This window comes from Protopterus annectens, chromosome 4.part1, assembly GCF_019279795.1.
Source record: "Protopterus annectens isolate FY-2018-M chromosome 4.part1, PAN1.0, whole genome shotgun sequence".
Taxonomy (NCBI): domain Eukaryota; kingdom Metazoa; phylum Chordata; order Ceratodontiformes; family Protopteridae; genus Protopterus; species Protopterus annectens.
This window is the reverse complement of record NC_056734.1, coordinates 306,788,641-306,815,438: the sequence shown is the minus strand read 5'-3', so window position 1 is coordinate 306,815,438 and position 26,798 is coordinate 306,788,641. Positions and strand designations below refer to the sequence as shown.

At 37.1% G+C, this 26,798-nt stretch overlaps 1 protein-coding gene across 8 annotated transcripts in view; it reads right to left on the bottom strand.

The window, feature by feature from the left end:
- Positions 1 to 26,798, bottom strand: part of LOC122800839 (uncharacterized threonine-rich GPI-anchored glycoprotein PJ4664.02-like) — a 662,067-nt gene that overhangs the window by 406,267 nt on the left and 229,002 nt on the right. For 7 of the 8 annotated variants that reach the window (XM_044070146.1, XM_044070147.1, XM_044070150.1 and 4 more), the window contains 2 exons: positions 20,372 to 23,365; positions 12,029 to 12,094 (listed from right to left, as the gene is read on the bottom strand). In XM_044070146.1, the coding sequence (XP_043926081.1) occupies positions 12,029 to 12,094; positions 20,372 to 23,365 (3,060 nt within the window). The remainder of the gene's footprint in view (positions 1 to 12,028; positions 12,095 to 20,371; positions 23,366 to 26,798) is intronic. The other variant, XM_044070153.1, reaches the window with a different exon arrangement.

Here is a 26,798-nt window from a genome sequence, read left to right as displayed (position 1 = left end):
AGGCAGGTCTGGGCAATAGTCATTCTGGCTGATGGGGTGAGGAAGGGTTTGATTCTGTAAAGGGTGCCTAGTTTTTTGTTAGCAGACTTTATTGTTGAATTAATGTGGTCATCATAGCTAAGGTTGTTATCAATTGTTTCTCCTAGTGGACGGGTTGTAGTGTCTGGGGCTATGCTAGTTCCATTGTTTGAGGTTATTATGAAGTACAGTTGAGGTGATTTTAGAGTTGGAGCAAAGAGCAAAGAGCAATAATTTTGTTTTTTGGGGGTTCAGGAGGAGGCAGTGTTGCATGAACCAGTTTTCAACATTGTTGAATACATTTTTTGTGGTGCATTAGAGAGAGGTTATGGTCTTGGCTGAACAAATTAAAGTAGAGTCATCTGCATATTGTATGCAGGTGGCTTGAGGAATTTGGGTATGAAGATCATTAATAAATAATGAAAAGAGTAGGGGTCCTAAGATGAAGTCTTGGGGTACTCCAATATCCACTGGGAGGGATGTAGAAAGATTATTATCCCAAAGTACTGCTTGCTGTCTGTTTTCCGGGTAAGACTTAAACCATTGTAATGCTTGTGGGGCAAGTTATTGGGCTTTTAGTGTGTCTATAAGTATGTTGTGCTTTACCATATCAAAGGCTTTTGAAAGGTCAATAAATAGTGCAGAGGAAAAAGTGTTATTGTTACGATTTTTGTTTATGGAGTCAGAAAAGGACAGCAGGGCAGTGGCTGTGCTATGGAATGGCCTGCAGCCATGCTGGCAGTTGGCAACAGGTTATTTTAGAGAAGGTGGTCAAGTAGTTGTCTGTGAATGCATTTTTCCATTATCTTAGCTATTGGAGAGAGTAAGGCAATAGGCCGGAAGTTGGAGAGCTCAGTAGATGACCCACCTTTATGCAATAGGATGATATGGGATACTTTCCATATGGCAGGAATTTTGCTTTCTAAAATAGTTCTATTTCTAAGGATGGAGATGGGATAGGCTATGGCTTTTGCTGCAATTTGCAAGTTTTCATCTGGCAGACAGTCAGCAGATGGGGTGCAAGGTTTTAGTTTTTGAAGGAGGTTACAGATTAGGGATGTAAGTACAGGTTGTATTTGAAAGGTAGAAGAAGGAGTCTTAGTGAAATTTAATGGGGAAGTGGTCATTGGTGGTAGAGTATTGGCTAGGGTTTGAATGGCTTCAGTAAAGTAGCTATTAAAGGCATCGGGAATCTGGTTGGAGTTATTATGGTTGAATCCTGCTGGGGCAGGAGTTGAAAAGTGTCCTGGCTGAAGAAGTTTGTTTATACTTGACCAGAATTTTTGTGGATTTTGTTGATGGGTTTGTTGGAGATGAAGGTAATACTCTTTTTTGTCTCTAAGAATATCTTTCTTGGTGGCATTTCTTAACTGTTTAAAGTAAAGGTGATCCGATGGACATTTGGAGGCTCTCCATTTAGCCCAGATTTTATTTCTAAGGAGGATGTTTTGCCTAGTTTGTTTTGTGAGCCAGGGGGCAGTTTTGGTTCTAATTTGTGAAGAGTGATAGGGGGCATGGTAATCCAAGATTTGAAGAAATTTAGTGTTAAAATAGGTCACTGCTTCATCAAGTTGAAGAAGAGACATTGGTGACCAGTCACATGCTTTCAGTTCGTTTAGGAAGCTCTCTGGATTAAAAAATGTTTTGGAGCGAGAGGTTTTAAAATTGTTAGTAGTTGGGATATGGACTCTTTGTTTAATAATGTAGGTTAGCATGTGGTCACTGATATCGTCAGGAAGGGTTCCTGGTTTATAGGTATCAAGGTGGTTGTTGATAAGGATCCAGTCTAGGGTGGTTTCCTTACTGCTTGGCTTATGGATTCTAATAGGAGTGGTTATAATCTGTGAGAATCCATAAAGATTTATGTGGTTAGTTGGATTAGGGGAACTGCAGGAAACCCAGTCTATACTAAAGTCATCTAATACTATGGTCTCCTGAGGTAGATGGGTAGAGAGGTAACTAAGTAAGTTTTCAAGAGTATTGGTATTATTTCCAGGTGAAGATATGTGGAAATTAGATAGATAGATTTGGAGTTATTGATTTGAAGTTTGGCAGTAAGGGTTTCTGAATTGGTGCCTGGTGGTAGGAGTATATTGAAGGGTGATACTTGTTGTTTAGATTTGTACAAAATGGCTATACCTCCACCCTTTTTGGTTTTATGGTCACATCTTAGGATATTATAACCAGGAGGGGTAATCTCCTTGTCCAGAGTTGAGGGCTTTAGCCATGTCTCTGTAATACAGAGAATATCAAATGAGTGCACATCTAAGAGTGCATGAAGGTGAGTTATTTTATTGTTTATGCTTCGAATGTTAAGGTGAGCTATCAGGAGGGAGTTAGGTGATTTAGTTATGGTAGTGATAACAGGCAATGTTTGGTTATGTAGGTTATTAGCATTATCAGTAATAGGGCCAGGGTTTGGGTGAATATCACCATCTAATAGGGGGTGTAGATGAGGATATTGTACAAATTTAAGGAATTTGTTGTAATTATTTGAGGTTTTTTTGATAAGGGAGTAAGTAAGATGGGTAGCTCTATGATATGTTGGTAATATGTAGATAGAGGTGGAGGTTACGTTACTGTGGTTGAGAAAGTAGAAGAAAGAAGATGGTAGAGTTTGGTGGTAGTGGTGGAGTTGTTCAGGAAGAAAAGAATGTTCGAAGAAGGTTAGAGTGTATGTTATAGTAAGAGAAGCAAGAGTTGTAGTCAAGAGTAGGATGTTTGTGAGTATAGACTTCTGTGTTGGGGTCATAGGGAAGTGTAGATAAGTAGTTAGAATAGGTTGTTGGAGGGAGTGTAGTAAGTAAAAGGAGAGAGTGCTATAAGAGGTTGAGTAGGGAGGAAGTGTCTAATTAAGTAAATAAAATTGGTTGTAAGAGAGAGTACTATAAATAAAAATCAGTACAGGATGATATGTAGGGAGGTGAGGGAGTAGGCCAAGAAAGATTGGAAGAGACAGTGCTATAGAAAATAATCAGTACAGGATGAGGTGTAGGGATGAGAGGGAGTAGGCCAAGGAAGGTTATTAGCTTAATTAAGGAGTTGTAAATTAGGGGGTGTGTTTGGTAAGTTAAGGAGGAAAGAGATAGGCTGATAATGGGAGGGGAAGTGGATATAGAGGTATATGGTTAGGACCACTGGGGCTGGGTGGGAATTGGGGATAGAGGGGAACGGAGTGGGGCAGACCCAGAGGAAGGTAATAGAAGGGAGAAAAACAATCAGTATAGAAGAAGGTAAGACCAGGTGAAGGTAAGAAAAAAGCCAGTTGCAGTGAGTGAAGGAAAGGAAAAATTAAGAGGCAGAGGGAGAGTAAGGGCTTGTATAGGGCTAGAGATGAAGAAGAAGAGGGCTAGATACTAGGGTTATAAGACTATAGTAAGTGGAAGGTAGAGCAGTAAGAGTGAATTAAGAGTAAATAGTTTATAATGAAAGGAGAGAAGTGATTGAAATTAGAGGTAGGTGAAGACCGCCATCTAGTGGTCAAGCCCTGTAATTACATAGAGTGGAGACTACAGTAGATGGGTGGAAGAAGAAGAAAGAAAAAGTAATTTAGAAGGGAAAGGCTTGAGGGAGTTAGAAATCCTGGAAAGGTCGGGATGGCTAGGGAAAGAGTGAACGGAGTGTAAGAAAGGCAAGCGGGGGGGGGGGATGGCTGCTGGCTGATATGGCAGTTTAAATTGGACATCTAGCAAGTATCACAACACTAACATATGCATTTAGGAGAAGATATAATGTTATTATTTGACATACAATCTTAGTTTAACTTGGCTTTCAATCCAGGGGGGTACTTTGGTTACCCAGGTGAGGAGCTGCACAAGCAAGGTTAGGTAGGTGACTAAAGTTGGTCTTTGGAGTCCAGTAGGGCACAGCCGGAGCTAGAGAAATTAGGTAATAGAAGTATGCACAACTGGAGAAAAAAACATAAAGGGAGAAGAAAGTTATAAAGGATACTAGGAATGTAACAGGAGAGAAATAAGTTAAACAGTAAAATTAACACAGAAACACATGAGCGTGTTCAGAACATAACAATATCAGCAACAGGTGTGGTAACATCTGAAACTAGGCATTAGCACTAGAGCATTCAACGTTTGTATTTTGTTTCATTCTATAAACTAGATAGCAGCTATATGTAAACATTGGAACTGGTAATATAAAAGAAAATATCATAAGCTAGTATAAAGTTTTTAACTAAAAATGTAGCAATTAGAGTCTAAAACATTGTGTCCAGAGTTCAATGAGCAGTAAAAATATTTAGCTCTAATTTAGCAGCTAACGACAGCACAACTATAGCCAGAGTTCAGTTAACAGAAAAAAAAATATTTTGCTCTATTATAGCATCAAGCAAAATTCCATCAAGACATTAAGCACAAAACAGAAAAACAGAAAAACACATGCATGTGCCTCAATCGAATAAACACCTCACAGATAGACTTACACATCACAGATAGACGTACAATCTAATATCCAAGGGGGAGGGCAATCCATACATGACTATTTCACAGTGAGTGTAGAATAGTAAGCAGGTACCTTAAACTTCTAGTTTAGAATAGGGTTAGTAGCTAAGACCAATAGGTTGATTATTTCATTTTCTTTTTAACAGGGTAGCTATCCTGCGCCTAAAATAGATACTGAAAGCTAAACCAAACACGCTACTGTTGTTTATAAGCGCCGGGGTATTTGTAAAACCTCTGCAAGGTTGTAAATTTAATTTTTCTTATCAGAAAGGGAGTCCTGCATTGAAATTGACTTTAAAAGCTGCACCAGAGTACTACTTACAAGCTCCTGCCATTTGTAGGCACAACGTGTGTGTAAACCCCCAGCAAGGTCATATGTTTAGTTTATTTATTTATTTTTTTAACAGTATGGCAGTCCTGTGACTAAAAAGTGCACCGGAGTACTATACACACTACTGCTACTTATTAGAACAGAGGAACTGTAAAACCTCAGCAAAAGTCATTGCTAATTCTTCTTTTTACAGCAGGATAGTCCTGCAACTGAGGTTGTGACTAAAAAGGCACTGGAGTATGTAAATAACACTATGGCCATTTGAAAGCACGAGGGGGACTAAAAACATAAGCAAGCCTAGGTTGGAAGACAGCACATGCTGTTGGATAGCAGAGTAGAGTCGGATCCAGTTACTAGCCACCTTTGAAAGGTATAAGATAAGCAAAATAATTTGAACAACATAAATTATAGTCTATTACATCCAAATAACCAAGCGACACAAGAACCAAGCAGTTTAAAGAGCAAAATCAACGATAATTTTCCTTTTTACAGCAGGACCGTCCTGCAACTGAAGTTGCGACTTGAAAACTGCACCAGAGTATATAAACTACACTACGGCCATTTGAAAGCGCGAGGGGAATTATAAAACTTATATATATGTTATCCGTAAAGATATTGCAAACTTTTTGTGTATATGCATGTCTTCTGTATTTAAATTCCAATTTTTATACAGTCTGCTCAAAACAATTCTTGCATCATTGGAATATGTTGTTATAAACATAGGGCCTACATTACCTACTGTATTATTAACTATCACGTTATTAACAGAAGTATCCTCTATGAAATGATAGCCTTTGATCAAAATGGGATTAAAGTGCCCAGTGTTTCTTTTTGTTGTTACTTCTTTACAGATTTGGTCAAATAAACTTGTTGGATAACCCCTACTATTAAACATTTTTCTAAGAAGGTTGCATTCTTTATAGAAATCATCTTGCATGGAAACCATACTTGCAGCTCTTACTAACTGCCCTTCCATTACTGCTTTTTTCTGATGAAAGGGATGGCTGCTTGAAAAATGCAAATATGTATTTGAATAAGTAGGTTTTCTATATATAACAGTTTTATATCTATTATTATTTTTGTCCTTTGATATCAGGACATCCAAAAAATTAATAGTCTCAGTCTCAAATTGATAAGTAAAATCCAAAAAATTAGTTATTTTTTTGATTTCTGCAATAAAAAGTGAAACAGAAGTCACATCTCCTTTCCATAGAAAGAACATATCATCCTGGTATCTAGTATACCAGGCCGTATGTTCTTGGAAAATTGATCTTTAAACAAAAATTCATGCTCCCAATATGCCAAGATGCAGTTGGCAAAACCGCCCCCACAGTGTGCGCCCATAGCGACACCCGATGTTTGTTTATAAGTTTATCCATTAAAGAGAAAAAAAGTTATTGCCAAGAACCAATTGTAACAATGTTTTTAAAACATAAATTTCATTGTTATCAACCCCTGTTATGGTAAGTAGGTTTCTAACCCAATCCAAGCCTAGGTCCTGTGGTATTACGGTGTACAAATCTTTTATATCCACCATTAAAAAACTGTAATTTTCATTGAATTCTAATTTATTAATTCCATTCAAAAATCCCCATGAGTCTGGGCATATTTGTTCTTCACTTTTAATAATTGGTTTTAATTTATTGTCTACATATTTTGCACAAGCATACACAATTGATTCCCTCCCATCGACTATGGGCCTGAAGGGTGGGTTACATATGTTTTGGTTTATCTTCGGAGGGCCAAATAAAACAGGTGTCTTTGGCGCTGCCATAGTTAAATAATGCAAAATGTCCAAAGATATACTTCCCCCCAAAAACAAATCGTTGATTATATTATGTATATGCTTATGGGCAATATTTACTTCATTAATACTTATCAAACAGTAAGAATCTTCATTTAGAACACTGAGCATTTTTGTACATAGTCATTTTCATACATAAATATGAGTCCTCCACCTTTATCAGGTTTCATGACTCTGATTCTATGTAACTTTAAAGATGTTAAAAAGTCCAGTTCCTCAGAAGTTATGTTAACATAGTCATTTTTATCATTGTCTTTATATAAACTAGTTCTTAAATCCATTTTGCAGATACGTTCAAAAAGTGCAATAGTTGCATGTAAAGGTGGGTTAAATAAACTAGAAACTTTTGTATCATGGGTTAAAGTAGGGATGGTGCCCATAAGAACCAATAGGTTCAATTTCCGGACAAATATTTTTAAGTCTAGAATTGTTCTTGCTAAAATAGTTTTTTTTATCCGGGACAAACATTAGCCCTTTTGACAGGAAATCAACAAATTTCGTGTCTATGCAGAAGTCTGTGTAATTAAAAACTTTAAAGTCGCCTTGTGTACTTATAAAAATGGTTGGATTCATAAACGAACCATGGGCTACCGCCTACGGCGGTTCTGCTTCCTTCATTGTTGTTGTTGTTGGAATGTTTTCCGGCGAGCACCCTGAAAATCCTGGCCATTAGCATCACTTGGAGTACTAGCTAATGCATAGTTTGTATTTTCGCCATTCCTATTTCTCTCACTCCTCCTACATTGCTGGGGTTGCGCAATGTCATCATTGCCGACATCATCTGCATTGTTGTCAGGGAGGCATTGACCATTTGTAACCTCCCCTTCTCCATTCGAATCCGAAAATTGTGGGGGCGGGGGATAGGCAGTGCCTTGTGCGTATGCATGCACATCCCTGTTCAGTTTCTTTTTCTTAATTTCAATTGCTCATGTTATGACAGAATCAGTAGAAGTGTAAATGCGGCTATAATCGAATTTATAGTTATCAAAGTCTACATCCGATGTAGTATTCCACTCTAACACTTCTAATTCACATTGAAGAGCATCCACTTGTGTGCCATATTGTTTAATCAGAACACAAAAAAATTCTGTTCCTTGTCTGTCAAATAAACTAATTAACTCATGATGGAAACTTGATTTTGAAATGAGTCCAACAGGGTATCACCACTGACGTAGCCCCTTAGGCACTAATCCTTGATTAGTGCATTCTTGTAGGTAACTGATCTCTAACTGAAGCTTCCAATATTTTAATAATTTTTTTGTCAAATTCATTGAGATTTACAATAATTGAAGGATTGTTAGTAGCCAAAGAACCATGCACATTAGAATTATTGTCATTAGCACTGCCGAAAAAACAGGTCTTTTAAGATATTCAGAAATAGCCAGCAGTGTTTTGGGTTGATATCGTGCTTGTTCTTGGCTGTTATTGTGATTTAAACCATTATTAAATATACTAGTGCCATGCCTTGTCCATTGGTGGCAGAGCCACGCTGTTAAGCTGCAGATGAACTACGAATATTGTTGTTATCTTTTGCTTCAAATTTTTTTGACAGAGTATCAACTCTTCCTAACAATTGCTGAACCAAAATAATCAAAATACCCACGGCATTTGCCTCATTATCGTAGCTTCCTGAAAGGCCAATTTCTTCTTGGGTAAATAAAGACTGCGAGGTTGTTTCAGCTCCATTTGCCATTTTAGACTCCAAAAAACTACAAACAATAAAACTGTTTAAAACAAACAAACAAGTAACACGGCTGTATTCTCCTCGTAGAAAAGTTTTATTATGTTAGCGCTTTCATTTGAATAAATTTCCAAACTTCCTCAGACATCATTCGTGGTTGGTGTAACAGTTTATATTAACATTCAAATAATCTATGTCATTGAATCCATCAACAAATTAATAAAAAATGCAATCCATAAAAATTAAAAGTATACATCCCAACTTAAATGTGTACTACTACCCTTGATAGATGATATTTAAAGCAAAATAAAATCATTTCATGTATTATATTTTGATTACCTTACATTAAAGACAACATATATATACAACCACATATTAATCTAAACGGGCATTAAAACCAGCTCACAATCCTTCAAAATCAATTTCTTATGTTTTTATTTGAGTGAAAATTATTTACCTATCTAATTGTTTAAGTTTCAAAGTGCACATAATAGAGGCCTATTCATTAAGGCCTGGAAAATGTGTGCAAACGTTCGAATCTGCCACAAAAGTTCATTTTCCTCTAGTTTATGTGCCCATGGTCCCCTTCTTATGTTATATTGTTGGCATTGCAGTCTGTCTGTTTCTACCCACAACTTCTCTAGGCTTCCTGCACCTTTACCAATCTTCTAAAAAAATAAAAAAGTGCTCATCACCTACTTCTGTGTGTTTCAGTACTCGCTGTTTCCCCTTTCTGTCTATACTATCACTGCTCCCCTTCCCTAGTATTTATAAAATGAAACTAGTTAGTACTTGTCATGGTAATTCTTGCACTGGCTGTCACTGGCATCTGAGTTCAGAAATGCGGTTCTTCAATGCAAGTATAAATTTCCACTGCATTGAGTACGTCATATGCATGCTAATGTCCCTAGGTCACATGGTACAGCTACATGCTCAGTGACTGCCATTTCATGACAAGAGTAGATTTCTTAAGCAGAGCAGTCAGAAGCACATCTGTACTATGCAAAAACAGAGGTGTCTAACTTCATGGCACCCATGCAATTGGAGAACAGCTGCATAACCGCCGAATCATACACTAATGCCATGTATAAACACGTACACAAATGCATGGATCTCGCCATACCCAATAGAACCAAGACGCTCTCCTCCAAAAAAAGGAAGCCAATCTGGTGGTCTCCTGCCATAGACAAACTCTACAACAGAAGGAGGAAACTGATGCAGAATAAGGTGAAGTCCCAAGACTGGAAAAACTCCCTTATCAGCCTCAACAAAAAGTTGAGATCCCTCATCAAATCCTCTAAAGCTAGCTATGAAAACAGAATTGCAGCAGATAGTAAAAAAAAAAACACAAGAACTTCTATAGTTATGTAAAGAATCTACACGGCAGCTTCAGATTTGCAGGGAGCTGTAGCGCAATGGCACCTCCTATACCGAGCCAACAGATATTGCCAATATACGCAGACCGCTCAACCAATCGGAGACAAACAGAATCAGGGACAAGTCAAGAAAAAATTCAGGGACAATCAGGGACACTTTTAAAATATTAGTGCTATTAACTTGAAACATTGACAGAATCAGAGCATATGAATTAATACACATTTTCTGAAGTAAAAGAAGTCTATAACTCTTAATTATTGTCATTATTCATTAAGTGTAATTTACCACCTTTCCTCCAAAAGTCACTAGTTTTAGGAGGGATTAAGATGGACAGATCTAAAATTTGAGTTAAAATCAGGGAAGTCCCTGAAAATCAGGGACAGTTGAGAGATATGACTGGCTGTCTGATTCAGTGCCAACTTTATCCCTGTCTCCCCCACCAAAGGACCAATCACAATATCAGTAGATTGCCAGGCACCTAGTATTACTGCTGCACAGATCAAAATAGCACTGTCCAAGGCCAAGAATACAGCTTCTATGGGACCTGACAATATACCTGGCTGCATTGTACATGAACTATAGTGAACTGGCACCTCATCTGTGTGCTCTGTTCAATCACGGCTTCACCGCCGGCTTTGTCCCTACTGAATGGTACACTGCTACTGTCAACCCTCTTCACAAAGGAGGATCGACTACAGACCCAGGGAACTATTGTCCCATTAGACTGACAAGTCTGATATGCAAAGCTAGGGAACACATCATCATGGACTTAATAAACAAAGTTATAGGGAACCCCCAAACTCTGGATCCCACACAGTCTGGTTTTGTGAATGGTAGATCATGCCTGCTCAACCTGGTTGACTTCTTTGAGTAAGTCACCAGAACTATGGATGAAGGCAAGGTGGTTCATACAGCCTATCTTGATCTGGCCAAGGCCTTTGATACCATTTCCCACTCAGGAATCATAGAAAAACTCACTAAACTAGGCATCAACTCCTATATCACTAGATGGGTTGCAAACTGGTTCACAGATAGAACCCACAGTGTGAAAGTAGCTGACTCTAAGTCAGGCTGTCGACCAGTCATGAGTGGAGTCCCACAGGGTTTGGTCCTGGGTCCTCTCCTGTTTGGTATCTATTTCTCTGAAGTCCAGGACAACACAAAGGGACTCTAGCTGACAAAGTTCACAGACGATTGCAAGTTGGGAGCCATAATTAACTCTCCAAGTGATGTTGACATCCTACAGAAAGACCTCACTGAGACCAATGACTTGTGTCAGAACCATGGCCTTAAGCTCAATGCCAAAAAATGTGTCATCATCCCGTTTGGGAAAAACTCGGTTTCCATGAATTACAATATCGATGGTAGTCCATTGAACGCAGAAAGCATCATAAGAGATCTGGGAAGACAGGTTGACAGCAACCTCTCTTTTGACCACCACATTGCCACTGTGGTCAGAATATCCTTCTACGTGGCACATCTCATTACTAAGGGTTTTGCATCCAAGAAGAAAGAGGTCATTGTCTCCCTCTACTCTTCCCTCATTAGGCCAATCATCGAGTACAATGCCCCATTTGGCATGTACCTCACTAGACACCTACAACAACTGGAGAGACCACAAAAATACCTCACAAAGAGGATATTAGGCCTTAAACACTTGTCCTATACGGACAGACTCAAAAAACTCCAACTGTTTGCTGTCTCATATCGCCTACTTAGAGGCAAGCTCTGCTTGACTTATAAAGTCATGTCTGACCCAGCTCTGTTAGAAATGCTACATCTAAAGAAATCCCAATCCTTCCGTACTACACGTTCCAGAGACCTTAACCTCATTACTACAATCAACAGAACAAGCTGTAGGGGCAGGTTCATAACACAGAGACTGCCCATGCTATGGAATAGACTTCCCATACATGTCAAGCGAAGCACCTCACTGGCTGTCTTCAAGAGAAATCTTTGAAAACCTTCAAGAGAAATCTTGATGAGTGGATGGGAAATAGAAAATTCACCCTGGGGATCACTTCAGTGGCTCTGTTTGACAGAGGCACTGGGAACTAAGGTTGGGTGTCACAATGCCTGGGTAATCATATGGGCTAGGCTTGTAAAGGCTCCAGTGTCATTAGCCTAGTACATACCTATGAACCTATGGACCTATGTATGCATACATAATCTCAATTGGGTCACAACATGATAATCTATACTTCTGTTTATTGCAATGTGGTCAAATTATGATTCTTTCAGCACACTAGTGATATTTGATTGATACAGAGAATAATCTGTATTCTCCTTTTGTTTTATAACTAGCAGTAGTCATAAACAGTAACCAAAAAAATGATAACATTTTAAAAATAAAGGAGACTTACTTGTTGTGGATGCCATAAGTGATGATGGCACTTTGGCTGATGATGGATCACTTGCTGTTACAATACCTGTAAAACAAAAAAATAATATTTCTATCTATTTTATTTTTTGCAATGGTCAGAGACCTTTAGCTATATCATAAGAAACAGAGAGAGAAAGAGAGAGAGAGAAAGAGAGAGAGAGAGACAGAGAACTCATACAAAACTGCTGGCAAGTGTGTTACTTCTACATTCATAGGACCTTTGGTATTGCTTAGGATTTTCTTTGTGCAACACTATTTGATTAAAACCAAATGATTCTAATCTGCTATATGTTTTTTAATTAATGTCCATAAATATCCAAAACCTAAAAATATATATATAAAAAATACAAAATACTTACTTCCTCTGGATGCTATCCCAAATAATTACTTTGGAAAGTGCGCTTAATGTTTTCTCTAAAAATCAAAGTAATTCCATGGATCCTAGCAACATACTGGGCTATCTTCTGGTCAGGACCATGTACACCCTCACTGATCCACTTGTAATCCTCTTTAAGCTTAGCCTCTCTACAGGATATGTGCCAGAGGCTTGGTCGTCAACTACCATGGTACCCCTACACAAATGTGACTTACTACAGACCCTTTTTTAAGAATACCAGTAGTATTTGTTATTTGTAAAGTAATGGAGCATATCATAATGGGTATCATAAATAATTACATAAGCAGTCCTTAATCACTTACACCCAACTGAACTGTCATGACATGGCATCATTACAGTTTACCTTTACATGTGCGTATTGCACAAGGGCGAACAGCAATTTTCCGAAAGGCAGTTTGCAAAGTTTGCAAACATCGAACAAAAAAGATTTGAATGTGTAATGAGTGAATGCACAGTGAGATTCGCTCATTGCACATTCGACATTCCGGGGCAGATTGCACTATAATGGGGATCGAGAAATGGTTCCTTTCCCCATTGTAGTGCAATCTCGAAGTTAGAATAATAAAGTAGGGGGGTGTGGGGGGTGCAGCCCCCACATGGGGGTGCAGGGGGGCTTGCCCCCCTACATTACCCTTTATCTAATTATTTTTTTTGATACTAATGTTCGAAAATCAGCGAATCGGATTTTCGATTTGCTGATTTTCGAACATGTACAACTGTCGCTGTTTTAAGTTTCATGGTTGCGATTCGGCCTTATGAGCAATCGCACTACTGTATTTCACTGTTATGAAGGTAAACCCATCATTAAATCTTCTAGATGCATACATTGTCAGTTTTCTAAGTATATAATTACAGGACATTAGAAGCTGTGATTAAAATACCACACAACAGTCAACAGATAAAATCTGCTTTAGTATTGGGTAGAAGCTTGCTTTTTTCTCAATAGAAGTAAAAATGGGAAAATATGAGCTCAATATATCTGGGAATTTAAAACAGAGAATGGCTTTCACCTGATTATTTAACAAATAAACTTGAGGATACATCAAAGTGAAAATTATTTATGAGCAATTGATAACAAGTCGAGCTACAGAAAGTATAAACTATGACATTGTGAAGGCTCTATAATGATTGAAAGTTGTTAACAAAAGAAAGTCAAGTAATGACCAAAACTAGACATAGGAAGAGACATTAGAGTGAACATTAGAGTAAAGAGTCAACTAAGCCAGCAAACGTTCGAAGTGGAGAATAGTTAAAGAAAAAATAGGGAGAAGACAGATGTTGAATGTATGTTATAGCCATATAGTAATAAACTATATGTGGGAAACAAGGATGTGAAGAAGGTTGAGTGTGATGATTCCAGTAAAGTGGAAGATAGAAGCATAGTGTAATCATGAAATGGGAAGGAGGGGAGAAGGAAGGAGCAACGTTCAAAGGGATGCATGTTTATCAACAAAGATGTGAACGAAAAAAAGAAAGAAAATAAGAAGATGTTATAAAATAAAAGTAACCTATTGAACTTATAGAAATGAAACATAAGTATTTACATATAGGCCAAGACTATATAGGGGTTGGGAGGCTGGCCTAATGTTTAAGGTGTTTGCCTTACAAACACAAGGTGCTGGGTTCGTGTCTCACAAGGGATAATTGGCTAGGATTACAATAGCTCACAAAAGCACTTAGCCTAGTACTAACCTATGAATCTGAAAGTCATATGCATACTTAAAGAAGATAAATAAGACCTCCCTAGAGTGAATTTTAACAAGGTAGGCCTCAAATTAGTATGTGATATTGAAAAGATTCAAGTTAAACTATTTTTGGAGAATCCAATAAATTTAATGTTGGCTGAAGCTTTGATAGAATATATATATATATATATATATATATATATATATATATATATATACGTATATATATATATATATATATATATATATATATATATATATATATATGTATATATATATATATATATATATATATATAAACACATACATGCTAGGGGAGAATGGAGAATATATTTGTATTTAGAAGATATGGCTAAGTTAATTTATGATAAAAATCTTTTCTGTCTTTATAGTTCGAAAATAGATCTTGAAAACTGCAAAATTTTTGACATAAGATTACAACAATGTGAAGTTTTAAATTAAGAAACAACATTGTAAATGAATGAAAAACAAACAAAATAAAGAGGTACTGGTCAGTGATATTGGAAGGAGTGTAACAAGGAAGAGAAAAAGACTGGAGAGTAAAAATGAAAGAAAGTGAAGAGACAGCTAGGGAAATAGAGAAATTTTTTAGCGATATTATAGAATGTTCAGAGTGTATAGAAAGAGACATGATGGAAAAAATATAACGTTTATGAAACTGTATTTAGAAGGCAGTTTCAGACATAAGACACAGTTGGGGTTGAGTAAGAGAGTAGACAGAGAATTGAAAGAGAACAAAAATAGATGACCTAAGCATCTATGAATCTATGAGCCTATTTATATTTTCTTGGCATTCGAGCAGTAAAACAAGGTCATATTGACAGCCATCTTTGAGCAAGAAAGTTAAACAAACTACACTGAGATGTCTGCAGCTTGCAATATGGAATGTGTCTAGTATTTTGAATAAAGTGAGATAACTGGGATTCAGAATTTTTCCACACTTATGCTATTATTAACTAAGAAAACAGCTAAGTTATAGACAATGATACCATTTATTGGCAAGGTTATGAAAGATTTGAGTTTGAAATTAAAACAAATGAAATGTGGGCATGCAAAAGGAGATTTAATAACACTAGTTAAATTAAAACACAGCCTAGGTGCTAAATCTCTACACTGGCTTAATGGCTACAGCTTAACAAGACAGATTATTGCAGTCAGAAGTCATGTCAATGAGATTTCATATTACACCAAATGGAAAGATAGGAGGATAAATGCACGGAAATTGAATGAGGTGATAAGGACTATTTTGCTCTATTATAGGATGTCATGAGTGATGAAATGAAGCTGATCAGGCTTTTAGTGAAGGATTAATCAGAACTAATTGTAACTCATAATTGTCATGCTCAGATTTTCAGAGGAAAAAAAAGAGGGTAATAGCTTCAGTATCTTGGAGCCAATATTGTTGTCAATGGAATAAGACAAGATATAAGCAAGTTCCAAGTATTAGCTGAGTTGCACAGTCCATATTATATGACTGAGTTAAGGCACAACCTGGGTATGATTAACTTCTTTGGCAAGTTTATTCCAAATCTCTTAACTATATTAAACCCCTTATCTGACTAGTTAAAGAAATGTACACCCCAGTTGTGGGAATATGCTCTAAACATTCAACAAAGTAAAGCAAATGCTAGCAACAATTCACCTGCTAGCATGGCATGATATCAACAAACTGACAATAGTTAGTGCAACATGCCAGTAACTTTGGCCAAGGTATAGCATTACTCCTAATCGATAAATGAATAAGTTGTTATCTTGTCTATTACTCCAGAATAATAACTAGTACTGTATAGATACCTGTAGAGATTAAAGAATGATGCTTTGCATGTTTGTAGGCCTGTATAGGATTGTCCAAATACTTGTAAGATACTTATACTCGATAGGTTCTAACTTCAGACTGAACACAATATGTGCCTTAATACTACAAAAAGTGACTGAGACCAGATTTTACCGCAGTGAAGGCTGGATGTATGGTGTGGAAATATAAGATGAATTGCTGTCTATGGCCAGATGATCTAAGTACAGATACTGACTTGTGGGTTTGGAAAAGCTGGGCAAGGACAAAAGGAAATGAGTGATCTAAAGCACCACATTTGAGTGGGGGATTAGTGGTTTCCTGGTGGACAAATACTTGAACAATAACAAAGACCATTACTAGGGTGATGTGGGCATGGCGCTCAGAAACCAGTGATGACTACCCATGGATCATGTAAGTGGGAGCATGCACGCATCCTGTTTGGTTATAGAAGATCATTGCAGTGATACAGGTTTTCACATCAGCCACTAGGGGGCAACATTAGGGACATAACTGAAATGCCACTATAGCCACCAATCAAAATAAGACAAGCTGCTATTTGAAAGAGAAGGAACCAAGTATGCTACATGGACACCAAAGGACCCCGGTCTAGGGGAAAAGCTAGACTTTTGTGGACATCCAGTGAGTGTTCTTCTCTTCTGCAGAAAGCATGTTGAGGGACAGAGTGACTACAAAGACACAAACCACTCATGACTGCTGTAAGATAGTTGTTGTGGACATGCAATAATATTGGCGTAAACCTAATGGTTTGCAGGTGGGAGGAGAAAAGTACTTTGACAAACAAAATATGCTCTGTTGAAGCAACAAATCCTGGAAGGGACTCAATGTGATGTTTAGTGATTACATGAATTTGCTATAACCACTGTGTTACTTCTCTGGACTATAGATTAGTTTGTAAACTGTCAAATGATGAGAAACAAATAAACTATCCTACCTGTATGATATCTTATTTTTTCATAACATCTTTGGTATACCTATCGCATAACTTTTTAATTAAAAACTACAACATCTGTTGTTTAAGAAATAAAATGATGATTTTTTTTTTGTTTAACTAAAAATGTGTATTATTGATGATATATTTAAAGTCACAGATTTCAAAGGCAACAAAATAGATAATTCTAACAGGGCAGTTATTAAACAAACTTAGTTTCTCCTTACAGGTATTTACTGGCAGCGAACCATAAAAATGAAGCTGGACATAGTCATATATCCCTTTGTGCTGAATCCCCAGAGTACATAATGCTGAGACTGTAGGGAGACATGAATTTTTTACCTCACAGTTTCACATATTTTATTCTCCTGATGCTTTTAAGATTATTGCTTGCATTAGAAAAGGAATCAAAAGGGTTTTGTCACTTTGCTTGATCACACTATATAATAAATCTATTTTTTTATTTTAAAGGGAAAGATCTTTCTTACTCTGTAGTGTTAGTCACAGACAGACAGCAACTGAGTCTCAGCCTTTATTAAAGCAAGAACAGTAATTACAATTCTGAAGACAACAACTGTGATTTGTGGATGTTGTACTACTAATCATGAATGTGAAGGAATATATGTCATGCTTTAAGCTGCATTATCTTGGAAGACTTCCCCTTCTACAAGGTTTGATGACCTTGGACTGAGCATATATAGCTAGCAAGGGTATGGATGCCAGGTCCCTGAAGGCTCCATTAAAACAGGTACACTTTTTGTAATGGACTGTTGCATAATTCCATGTTTTGGAGTATAAACTGATGTTCTAGATTCATTCAATTAGGAGCCAAAGCTGTTCCACTCAAAAATGTGATTGAGAGCTTGAAAGCAATGTATAGATGAAGAAATAAGCTCTTCTTACAATCTATTTTAAATAAAGCAAAGTGCACAAATCAGTCAAACTGAATGGAAATCTAAAACAAGTTTGGATTAAGTATTTGCCACATAATCTGAAACATAAACACCTTCCTGTGTCTACAAACTGGAACAGGAGTTCCCAGGGTATGTGAGGAAGACTATGGGAAACAATAATGGCCAATCCTACTTTGATCTGTCCTTTTCCTGTCTGCTGCAGTATGAAAATTATTTTAGAGAATTTTTTTAACCATTAACTGCTTTCTTTGTTAGATTTCTGAACTGTGAAAATGCCATGCGTTAACCAACAAGTTTCATTACTTGCTGCAGCTGATAATTAATATGAGATGGTCTCATAAGAGAAACTAGTTCTGCATACAGCTTATGAACTGTGGCTCCAACTAAAAACCTGCAGACCATTCTCAGTGCAGTAGCCCAAATGGTTACATATGATGCCTTGTAGGCTACCCACTTCTGACCCAAGCTGCAGTTTTCATGTTGCTGCAACCCACTGGATTGAGAGGCAGTGAGTAAAATGACCATTGAAGAACTTCTACTCTGATGAGTCTGTATCAAACCTCAAAACAAACAAAACAGCTGTTCTGCTCAGACTCAGGTATATTTATACTTGTTTAATAAAGTTTGCAATAATACAGCTACAGTAACTGTGGATGCAGTGCAATTTATTTATGTATTTATTTATTAAGTGATGAATTGATTGCATTAATTACCAAGGATGCTGTGAATGGGCCTAAAATACCTAATCTTAGCAGAGGTCAGGAGAAAAAAGCTCTGCGTGAGAAAAATGCAGACAATTTGCAAAAACACAAACATTGCAGATTTGTTAAAAAAATTAAATATTAGCCATTTCAGCCTAATGAAAATGTTATTACAATAAAAATAATATTAGAGTATTACAAAACAGTGGTCAGAAGGAAAAAAGACAATGAATAAGGCTAGTTTCAGTGATATTGAAAAATTAAAAAAAAATGTGTAGGAGGGCTGGTCAGGAGAAGTTGTGTTATTTAGGTACTGGGCATGAGTCCTAGTCAAGAGGTCAACAGATGACATTTAAATTGTACTTTAAAGGCTGTGCATGTGGATATTTGCATTACAAGAAGATGACTAGGATTCCACATTTGATCCACATAGGAGTGGATAAATGAAACTGCCAGCATAATTATTCGATGTAGTAATGATTACAAATACTTTGTCAGAAGATCACAGCAACTTGGGGGAGGAGTACTGCTGGAGTATGCAATGGTGATAAAAGAGACATGTTCTTTTTCTTTTTTTTTTTTTTAGTGATATCTGGCATTTGGCTAAGAGGATTATGGCTGTGAGATGTATTTTCTTTGGTACAGAGCTTTTACTACCTCATCCTTCATTTATCTGTCATGTGACCTTTAGCTGGTCAGTTAACCAGATAATGCTTGTGGGGAATGGGGAATTTGGGCCTTAGTAAGAACATATTAAGCTATAAAACTTTTACATGAGCACTAGCTATTTCAGCACAGAGGGATAAAACCCTACCTATGACCCAGGTGTCTTGTTTTGATTATCAGATTTGGCACCTACTGGACATGGTTGGGGGAGGATTGACATGCCTTTCATAGGGGAGGAGTATGTCAGAGGTCACTAGGTGCAGTGTTACCTATAAGAGGAGTGGCTGCAGATAGAGAAATTCCCTAGAGGTGTGCATGTAACGCACCATAACACTTAGTATAGCTTTAATTGTTGGTAAACAAAAGCATGAAGAGCAGGAGGTGGTACCAGTTGGACATCCCCTGACCAGGAGAGGGGTTATGCCTTAAACAACAAAAGCTCTGAAGACTGCATGGATGAAGTACCATATGGCAGGTGATCACTTGATGATGAAAGGAATGGTAGAGAAACAAGAGCTGGTGACTGTCGGCAATAGGGAAAGAAATGTGAAAAGGGAAAAAAAGGACATTGGCACTATCAAGGGAGAAGAATTTTGTTTCTTGGTAATGCAGCATCACAGGGAGATGTGCAAAATTCTTTACAAATTATTTTGGTTTTGTGAAATGTTCCATTGTTCATTTAAACTTTTTATAATTTGTTGTCTTGCAGTCAGTGTGTGTGAGTGTGTGTGTGTGTGTGTGTGTGTGTGTGTGTGTGTGTGTGTGTGTGTGTGTGTGTGTATGCATGTACATATGTTTGCGTGATTGTTTAGACAGGAAAGCTTCTTACTGCAGCCTTCACTTCTTAGAAACTCCCATTGCTAAAACCAAATACTACTTTGAAAAACTTCATACCATATTAATGACAGATTATACTATTTAAGAACAACAGATTATGGATTTAGAGCATGAAGTAATTTGAAAAATTGTCAAAGTGGACAGGCAGAAATAAGAAACGTTAACTGAAAAACTTTTTCCTATTTCATAATTGATTGTAAGGCATGAGTTTTCTCATCTGCATTTATTTAACAGATATTATTTGAAACCATATTTCCTTAAAAAAGACAGCTTTCTCCTATAGCCGTTTTTTAAGTTGGTATTCATCATATATAGTACGTTACAAAAATATAATATATTAAATGTTACACATACTTACTAGCTGGGGATGCTGTAACTGATGAAGGTACTGCAGTGGATGATCTCAGACTTATAGCACCTGCAGACTCACTTGGTATGGCCGTACTAAGCGATGTTGATATTTCGGTGGATGATCTCAGACTTGTAACACCTGTAGACTCATTTGGTGTGGCTGTATTAAGTAATGTAGATATTTCAGTGGATGATTTCAGAGTTGTAATACCTGTAGACTCACTTGGTGTGGTTGTATTAAGTGATGAAGGTTCTTCAGTGGATGGTCTCTGACTTGTAACACTTGCAGACTGACTTGGTATGGCTGTATTAAGTGATGTAGACATTTCAGGGGATGATTTCACAGTTGTAATACCTGTAGGCTCACTTGGTGTGGCTGTATTAAGTGATGAAGGTTCTTCAGTGGATGATCTCAGACTTATAATACCTGCAGACTCACTTTGTGTGGCTGGATTAAGTGATGATGGTATTTCAGTGGATGATCTCAGACTTGTAACACCTGCAGACTCACTTGGTGTGGCTGTATTAAGTGATGTGGATATTTCAGTGGATGATTTCAGAGTTGTAATACCTATAGACTCACTTGGTATGGCTGTATTAAGTGATGTAGACATTTCAGGAGATGATTTCAGGGTTGTAATACCTGTAGGCTCACTTGTTGTGGCTGTATTAAGTGATGAAGGTTCTTCAGTAGATGATCTCAGACTTATAACACCTGCAGACTCACTTGGTGTGGCTGTATTAAGTGATGTGGATATTTCAGTGGATGATTTCAGAGTTGTAATACCTGTGGACTCACTTGGTGTGGCTGTATTAAGTGATGAAGGTTCTTCAGTGGATGGTCTCTGACTTGTAACACCTGCAGACTGACTTGGTATGGCTGTATTAAGTGATGTAGACATTTCAGAGGATGATTTCTGAGTTGTAATACCTGTAGACTCACTTGTTGTGGCTGTATTAAGTGATGAAGGTTCTTCAGTAGATGATCTCAGACTTATAACACCTGCAGACTCACTTGGTGTGGCTGTATTAAGTGATGTGGATATTTCAGTGGATGATTTCTGAGTTGTAATACCTGTAGGCTCACTTGTTGTGGCTGTATTAAGTGATGAAGGTTCTTCAGTAGATGATCTCAGACTTATAACACCTGCAGACTCACTTGGTGTGGCTGTATTAAGTGATGTGGATATTTCAGTGGATGATTTCTGAGTTGTAATACCTGTAGACTCACTTGGTGTGGCTGTATTAAGTGATGAATGTTCTTCAGTGGATGGTCTCTGACTTGTAACACTTGTGGACTGACTTGGTATGGCTGTATTAAGTGATGTATACATTTCAGTGGGTGATTTCTGAGTTGTAAAACCTGTAGACTCACTTGGTGTGGCTGTATTAAGTGATGAAGGTTCTTCAGTGGATGGTCTCTGACTTGTAACACTTGCAGACTGACTTGGTATGGCTGTATTAAGTGATGTAGACATTTCAGTGGATGATCTCAGACTTGCTGTAACACCTGCAGACTGACTTGGTATGGCTGTATTAAGTGATGTAGACATTTCAGTGAATGATTTCTGAGTTGTAATACCTGTAGACTCACTTGGTGTGGCTGTATTAAGTGTTAAAGGTTCTTCAGTGGATGGTCTCTGACTTGTAACACTTGCAGACTGACTTGGTATGGCTGTATTAAGTGATGTAGACATTTCAGTGGATGATTTCTGAGTTGTAATACCTGTAGACTCACTTGGTGTGGCTGTATTAAGTGATGAAGGTTCTTGAGTGGATGGTCTCTGACTTGTAACACCTGCAGACTGACTTGGTATGGCTGTATTAAGTGATGTAGACATTTCAGAGGATGATTTCTGAGTTGTAATACCTGTAGACTCACTTGTTGTGGCTGTATTAAGTGATGAAGGTTCTTCAGTAGATGATCTCAGACTTATAACACCTGCAGACTCACTTGGTGTGGCTGTATTAAGTGATGTGGATATTTCAGTGGATGATTTCTGAGTTGTAATACCTGTAGGCTCACTTGTTGTGGCTGTATTAAGTGATGAAGGTTCTTCAGTAGATGATCTCAGACTTATAACACCTGCAGACTCACTTAGTGTGGCTGTATTAAGTGATGTGGATATTTCAGTGGATGATTTCAGAGTTGTAATACCTGTGGACTCACTTGGTGTGGCTGTATTAAGTGATGAATGTTCTTCAGTGGATGGTCTCTGACTTGTAACACCTGCAGACTGACTTGGTATGGCTGTATTAAGTGATGTAGACATTTCAGAGGATGATTTCTGAGTTGTAATACCTGTAGACTCACTTGTTGTGGCTGTATTAAGTGATGAAGGTTCTTCAGTAGATGATCTCAGACTTATAACACCTGCAGACTGACTTGGTATGGCTGTATTAAGTGATGTAGACATTTCAGTGAATGATTTCTGAGTTGTAATACCTGTAGACTCACTTGGTGTGGCTGTATTAAGTGTTGAAGGTTCTTCAGTGGATGGTCTCTGACTTGTAACACTTGCAGACTGACTTGGTATGGCTGTATTAAGTGATGTAGACATTTCAGTGGATGATTTCTGAGTTGTAATACCTGTAGACTCACTTGGTGTGGCTGTATTAAGTGATGAAGGTTCTTGAGTGGATGGTCTCTGACTTGTAACACTTGCAGACTGACTTGGTATGGCTGTATTAAGTGATGTAGACATTTCAGTGGATGATTTCTGAGTTGTAATACCTGTAGACTCACTTGGTGTGGCTGTATTAAGTGATGAAGGTTCTTCAGTGGATGGTCTCTGACTTGTAACACTTGCAGACTGACTTGGTATGGCTGTATTAAGTGATGTAGACATTTCAGTGGATGATCTCAGACTTGCTGTAACACTTTCTGTGGCTGTATTAAGTGATAATGGAACTTCAGTGGATGTTCTCAAAGTTGTAACACCTGCAGACTCACTAAGTGATGTTGATATTTCAGTGGATGATCTCAGACTCGTTACACCACCTGTAAAGGAAAATAATGATTATCTTTACTTTATATTTTCCTATGGTTATATGCCTTGACCTCATTCTTTCATGTTCATCAAATATAACTAAAACAGGAGGCGTAGAGAAACTGAGTGTGGAGTAGTCAATATATGCACCTCATGCGGTTTCAAGGAGCATTTATTACAACTTAGGGACCCTCGTTCCTTACCAATGGTCACTGTGAAGGTTGAAGTCACTTTATCCTGGGCTACAGCAACTTCAGAGATGAGTTCATTAAGTTGTGGTAAGGAACGCAATCAGCTCAGACACCTATATGGATAGATAAAAGCACAAGGAAAACTGGTACTTCATGGACATTGAAGTTACTGGTTGAGCCACAATAAAATCAGGGAAAAGGAACCGTGAACATCCTCTGTGAGACTTCATAGTGATGAAGCACTTAGAACATGTTTAGAGATCAATATTTCTTTACTAAAAAATAAAAGATAATAATTGGATGAATCATTTTGCCCATAACAGAGCTTAATCTGTTATATTTCAGTTAGGCAATGTAAGTATGATGAATATAATTGTGCTGAATGTTTGCAGTTTGGAAATGAGCACCATGGGCAGAGAATAATTTCATGATATTTCTCTCTGGCAATTAATGAAAGTGCCATTTCAGATCAAGATAAAGTTAAGGTACTTCTGTCCTAGTTGCAATGATGCATAATGATACAACTTGCTATCAGCAGTTAACTTTAACTGCTCTATGGTGGTGGTATATTGCTATGTTAGTTTTTCTTAGATTTTTATCAATCATGTTTTTTCTTCTCTTAAAAAGTAGAAAAAATGTTAATAAAATGATTTATTTTCACTTTCATAATTATAGCTACATGTGAATAATTCACTGGTAGACTTTCTGCTTCATCAGCATTATTAATGATAGTTTGCATATTACCAGTCATTTATCATCATGCTGTCTTTATATGTGACAGGCAATGGGTATAAAACACACAATTTGGTGGTGTTTACAAATAAGGTAGTTAAGCATGTGCTGGACAGTATCCCCCATTTAGTTAAGGATTCTTGGGATTTTTTTAACTAAAATATGATCTCCAGACATAATCTTTCTTACGATTGATGTCCAAGATTTGTTTTCTAGTATACCTAAGGAAGAAGGTTTAAAATATTTTGAAGAAGTTTTATACTCTTGTTCTACTTTAAGTCAGGACAGAATTAAGTTAATTTGTGAGATTATGACACTCATATCAGAACATAATTACATATATTTTGAAGGGCAATATTACCAACAAATAACAGGAGCGGCTATGGGTGCGGCCTGCACCCCCGTTTATGCAAATTTGGTCATGCTGGGCTAGGAACTAGAATATGATTTTAAAAGTAATTTCTATCAAGATATCCTTTCCTATAATCAATACCTGGATGATATCTTTATCTTGTGGAAAGGTGAAAAAGAAAACATTCCCAGGTTTATTGAACATTTGAATAACAGTACTGGCTTTTTTATATTTACCTACCAATATGATCCAGGGGAAATGAATTATCTGGACACCTTAATTATCAAGAATACTAACTGTTTCAGGTCTAGGGTATTTTGAAAACACATCTTTTGCAATTCCTATTTACACTATGATAGCCATCACCCGCTCTTTCAGAAGAAAGGAATTGTGAAAGGACAGGCTATTAGAATAGCAAGGATGACTTTACATCTAGAAGACTTACATCATGAAGTTTGTATTTTGCAATCAATGTTTTTAGAGCGAGCATATCCTGACAAGTTAGTGGCGAACATCCTTAAAGAGGTTTTGATGGATGGAGAGGTCAAATACAAACCTCTATTAGGTAAGAAACTAGCAGATACTACTGCCACTACTGACATTTAAACTAATGCTCTCGTTAACACCTGTAACTACACTCAGGCATTTGTAATACAATATAGTCCTTTTTACAAAGGTATCAAAAACATTTTGGACAAGAATTGGAGTGTATTTAAGGCTGATAATGCCATTTATAAGATGGTGGGTGACAGACCCACCTTTTCAACTAAAGTTGGAAAAAATTTGAAAGCCATATTAGAAGGCAACCAGTTAAGTACGGATGGAAATGGAGAAGTAGGGACTAAAGTTTGTGGTAGGTGTAACTAATGCAAGTTTATTTTACAAGATACATCCGTTACTTTATCTAACTATTTGAACAGTAAAATTATTTTAAAAAGGGCAACTGTTGTTCTAAAAGAATAGTTTACCTTGCTGTGTGTAACACCTCTTCTGGGTTTTACATAGGTAAAACTGAGAGGGCATTGAAATCCAGGATATATGAACATACATATGACATAAAAAACAGAAAAGATACCAATGCCCTCTACAGACGCAGCAAGGTATGTGTCAATTTTACTGGGTCAAATTTGGTATTGTAGATGAGGTTCAGATTAACCCAAGGGCTTGTGATTGGAAAAAATATTTTGAACAAAAAAGAGATGATGTGGCACATGTGGTTGGCAGCCAAAATACATCCTGGTCTTAATGACTTTGTTTCCATCACACCTGTATTGAAGGAGAAAGCAGATAAAGTTTGATCATTGTTTAGTTATTTAATATATTTTAGGGTTTTTAATGCTGATGAATTTTCTGGTATATTTTTGTATTTCTTAATATATTGTCTATTTATTGTATATTTATCTGTGGAGTTAACATACATGCTTCAATGTCTCTGTAACTGGCACATTTTAACCTTTATATATAAACAAATTTAAGTTCATTATTTACCATACTTATTTAAGCTGCTATAGTATATATACCACAACTTCTTTTGTCATTGCTTGTAATTATTGGGCTTGATTGGCAAACTTTGTGTCCTATCAGGTTTGGCTTTACACTATTTAAATGGGGTGTGATTTATTCTTACTATTCTGATGAAATCAACTTGTGTTGATGAAAGCGCTCAACATACTGGAAAAAATTTTTTCAAAACATACTGGAAAAAAAAAATCGAGTTGTGGATTATTTTAACAATAAAGAAATAGTTCAAATGTCCCAGGTACCAGTGTTATCATTTTGGTGCTGTTTTTGGTTATTGGTGTTATTTTGTCTTGGTCTCCTTATAAGTTCACAGGCACATATTTGCAAGCCTAGCCAATAACCCAAATTCCAAAATTTTCCCCTGCATCAAGGAGGACAATACAAGATATACGGGGAAGATTTTTAGGCCGCCAATCCATTCATCTAGGTTTACCTTGAAGGTAGTAAGGGTGCTACTCTGCATGGCACTTAATAGAAATTTGGTCAAGAGGTGGGTGATACATTGTGATATGAATCAATCACACCAACATGTTGCATTTATCTGTTGATGAAGGTTTAGTTGCATTAACCAGGTGTTTGAGAAACCATTTCTTCTATAAAACAACAGGAAGTCAAAAGGGATGGATCTTCCATATCTGAAAAGAATCA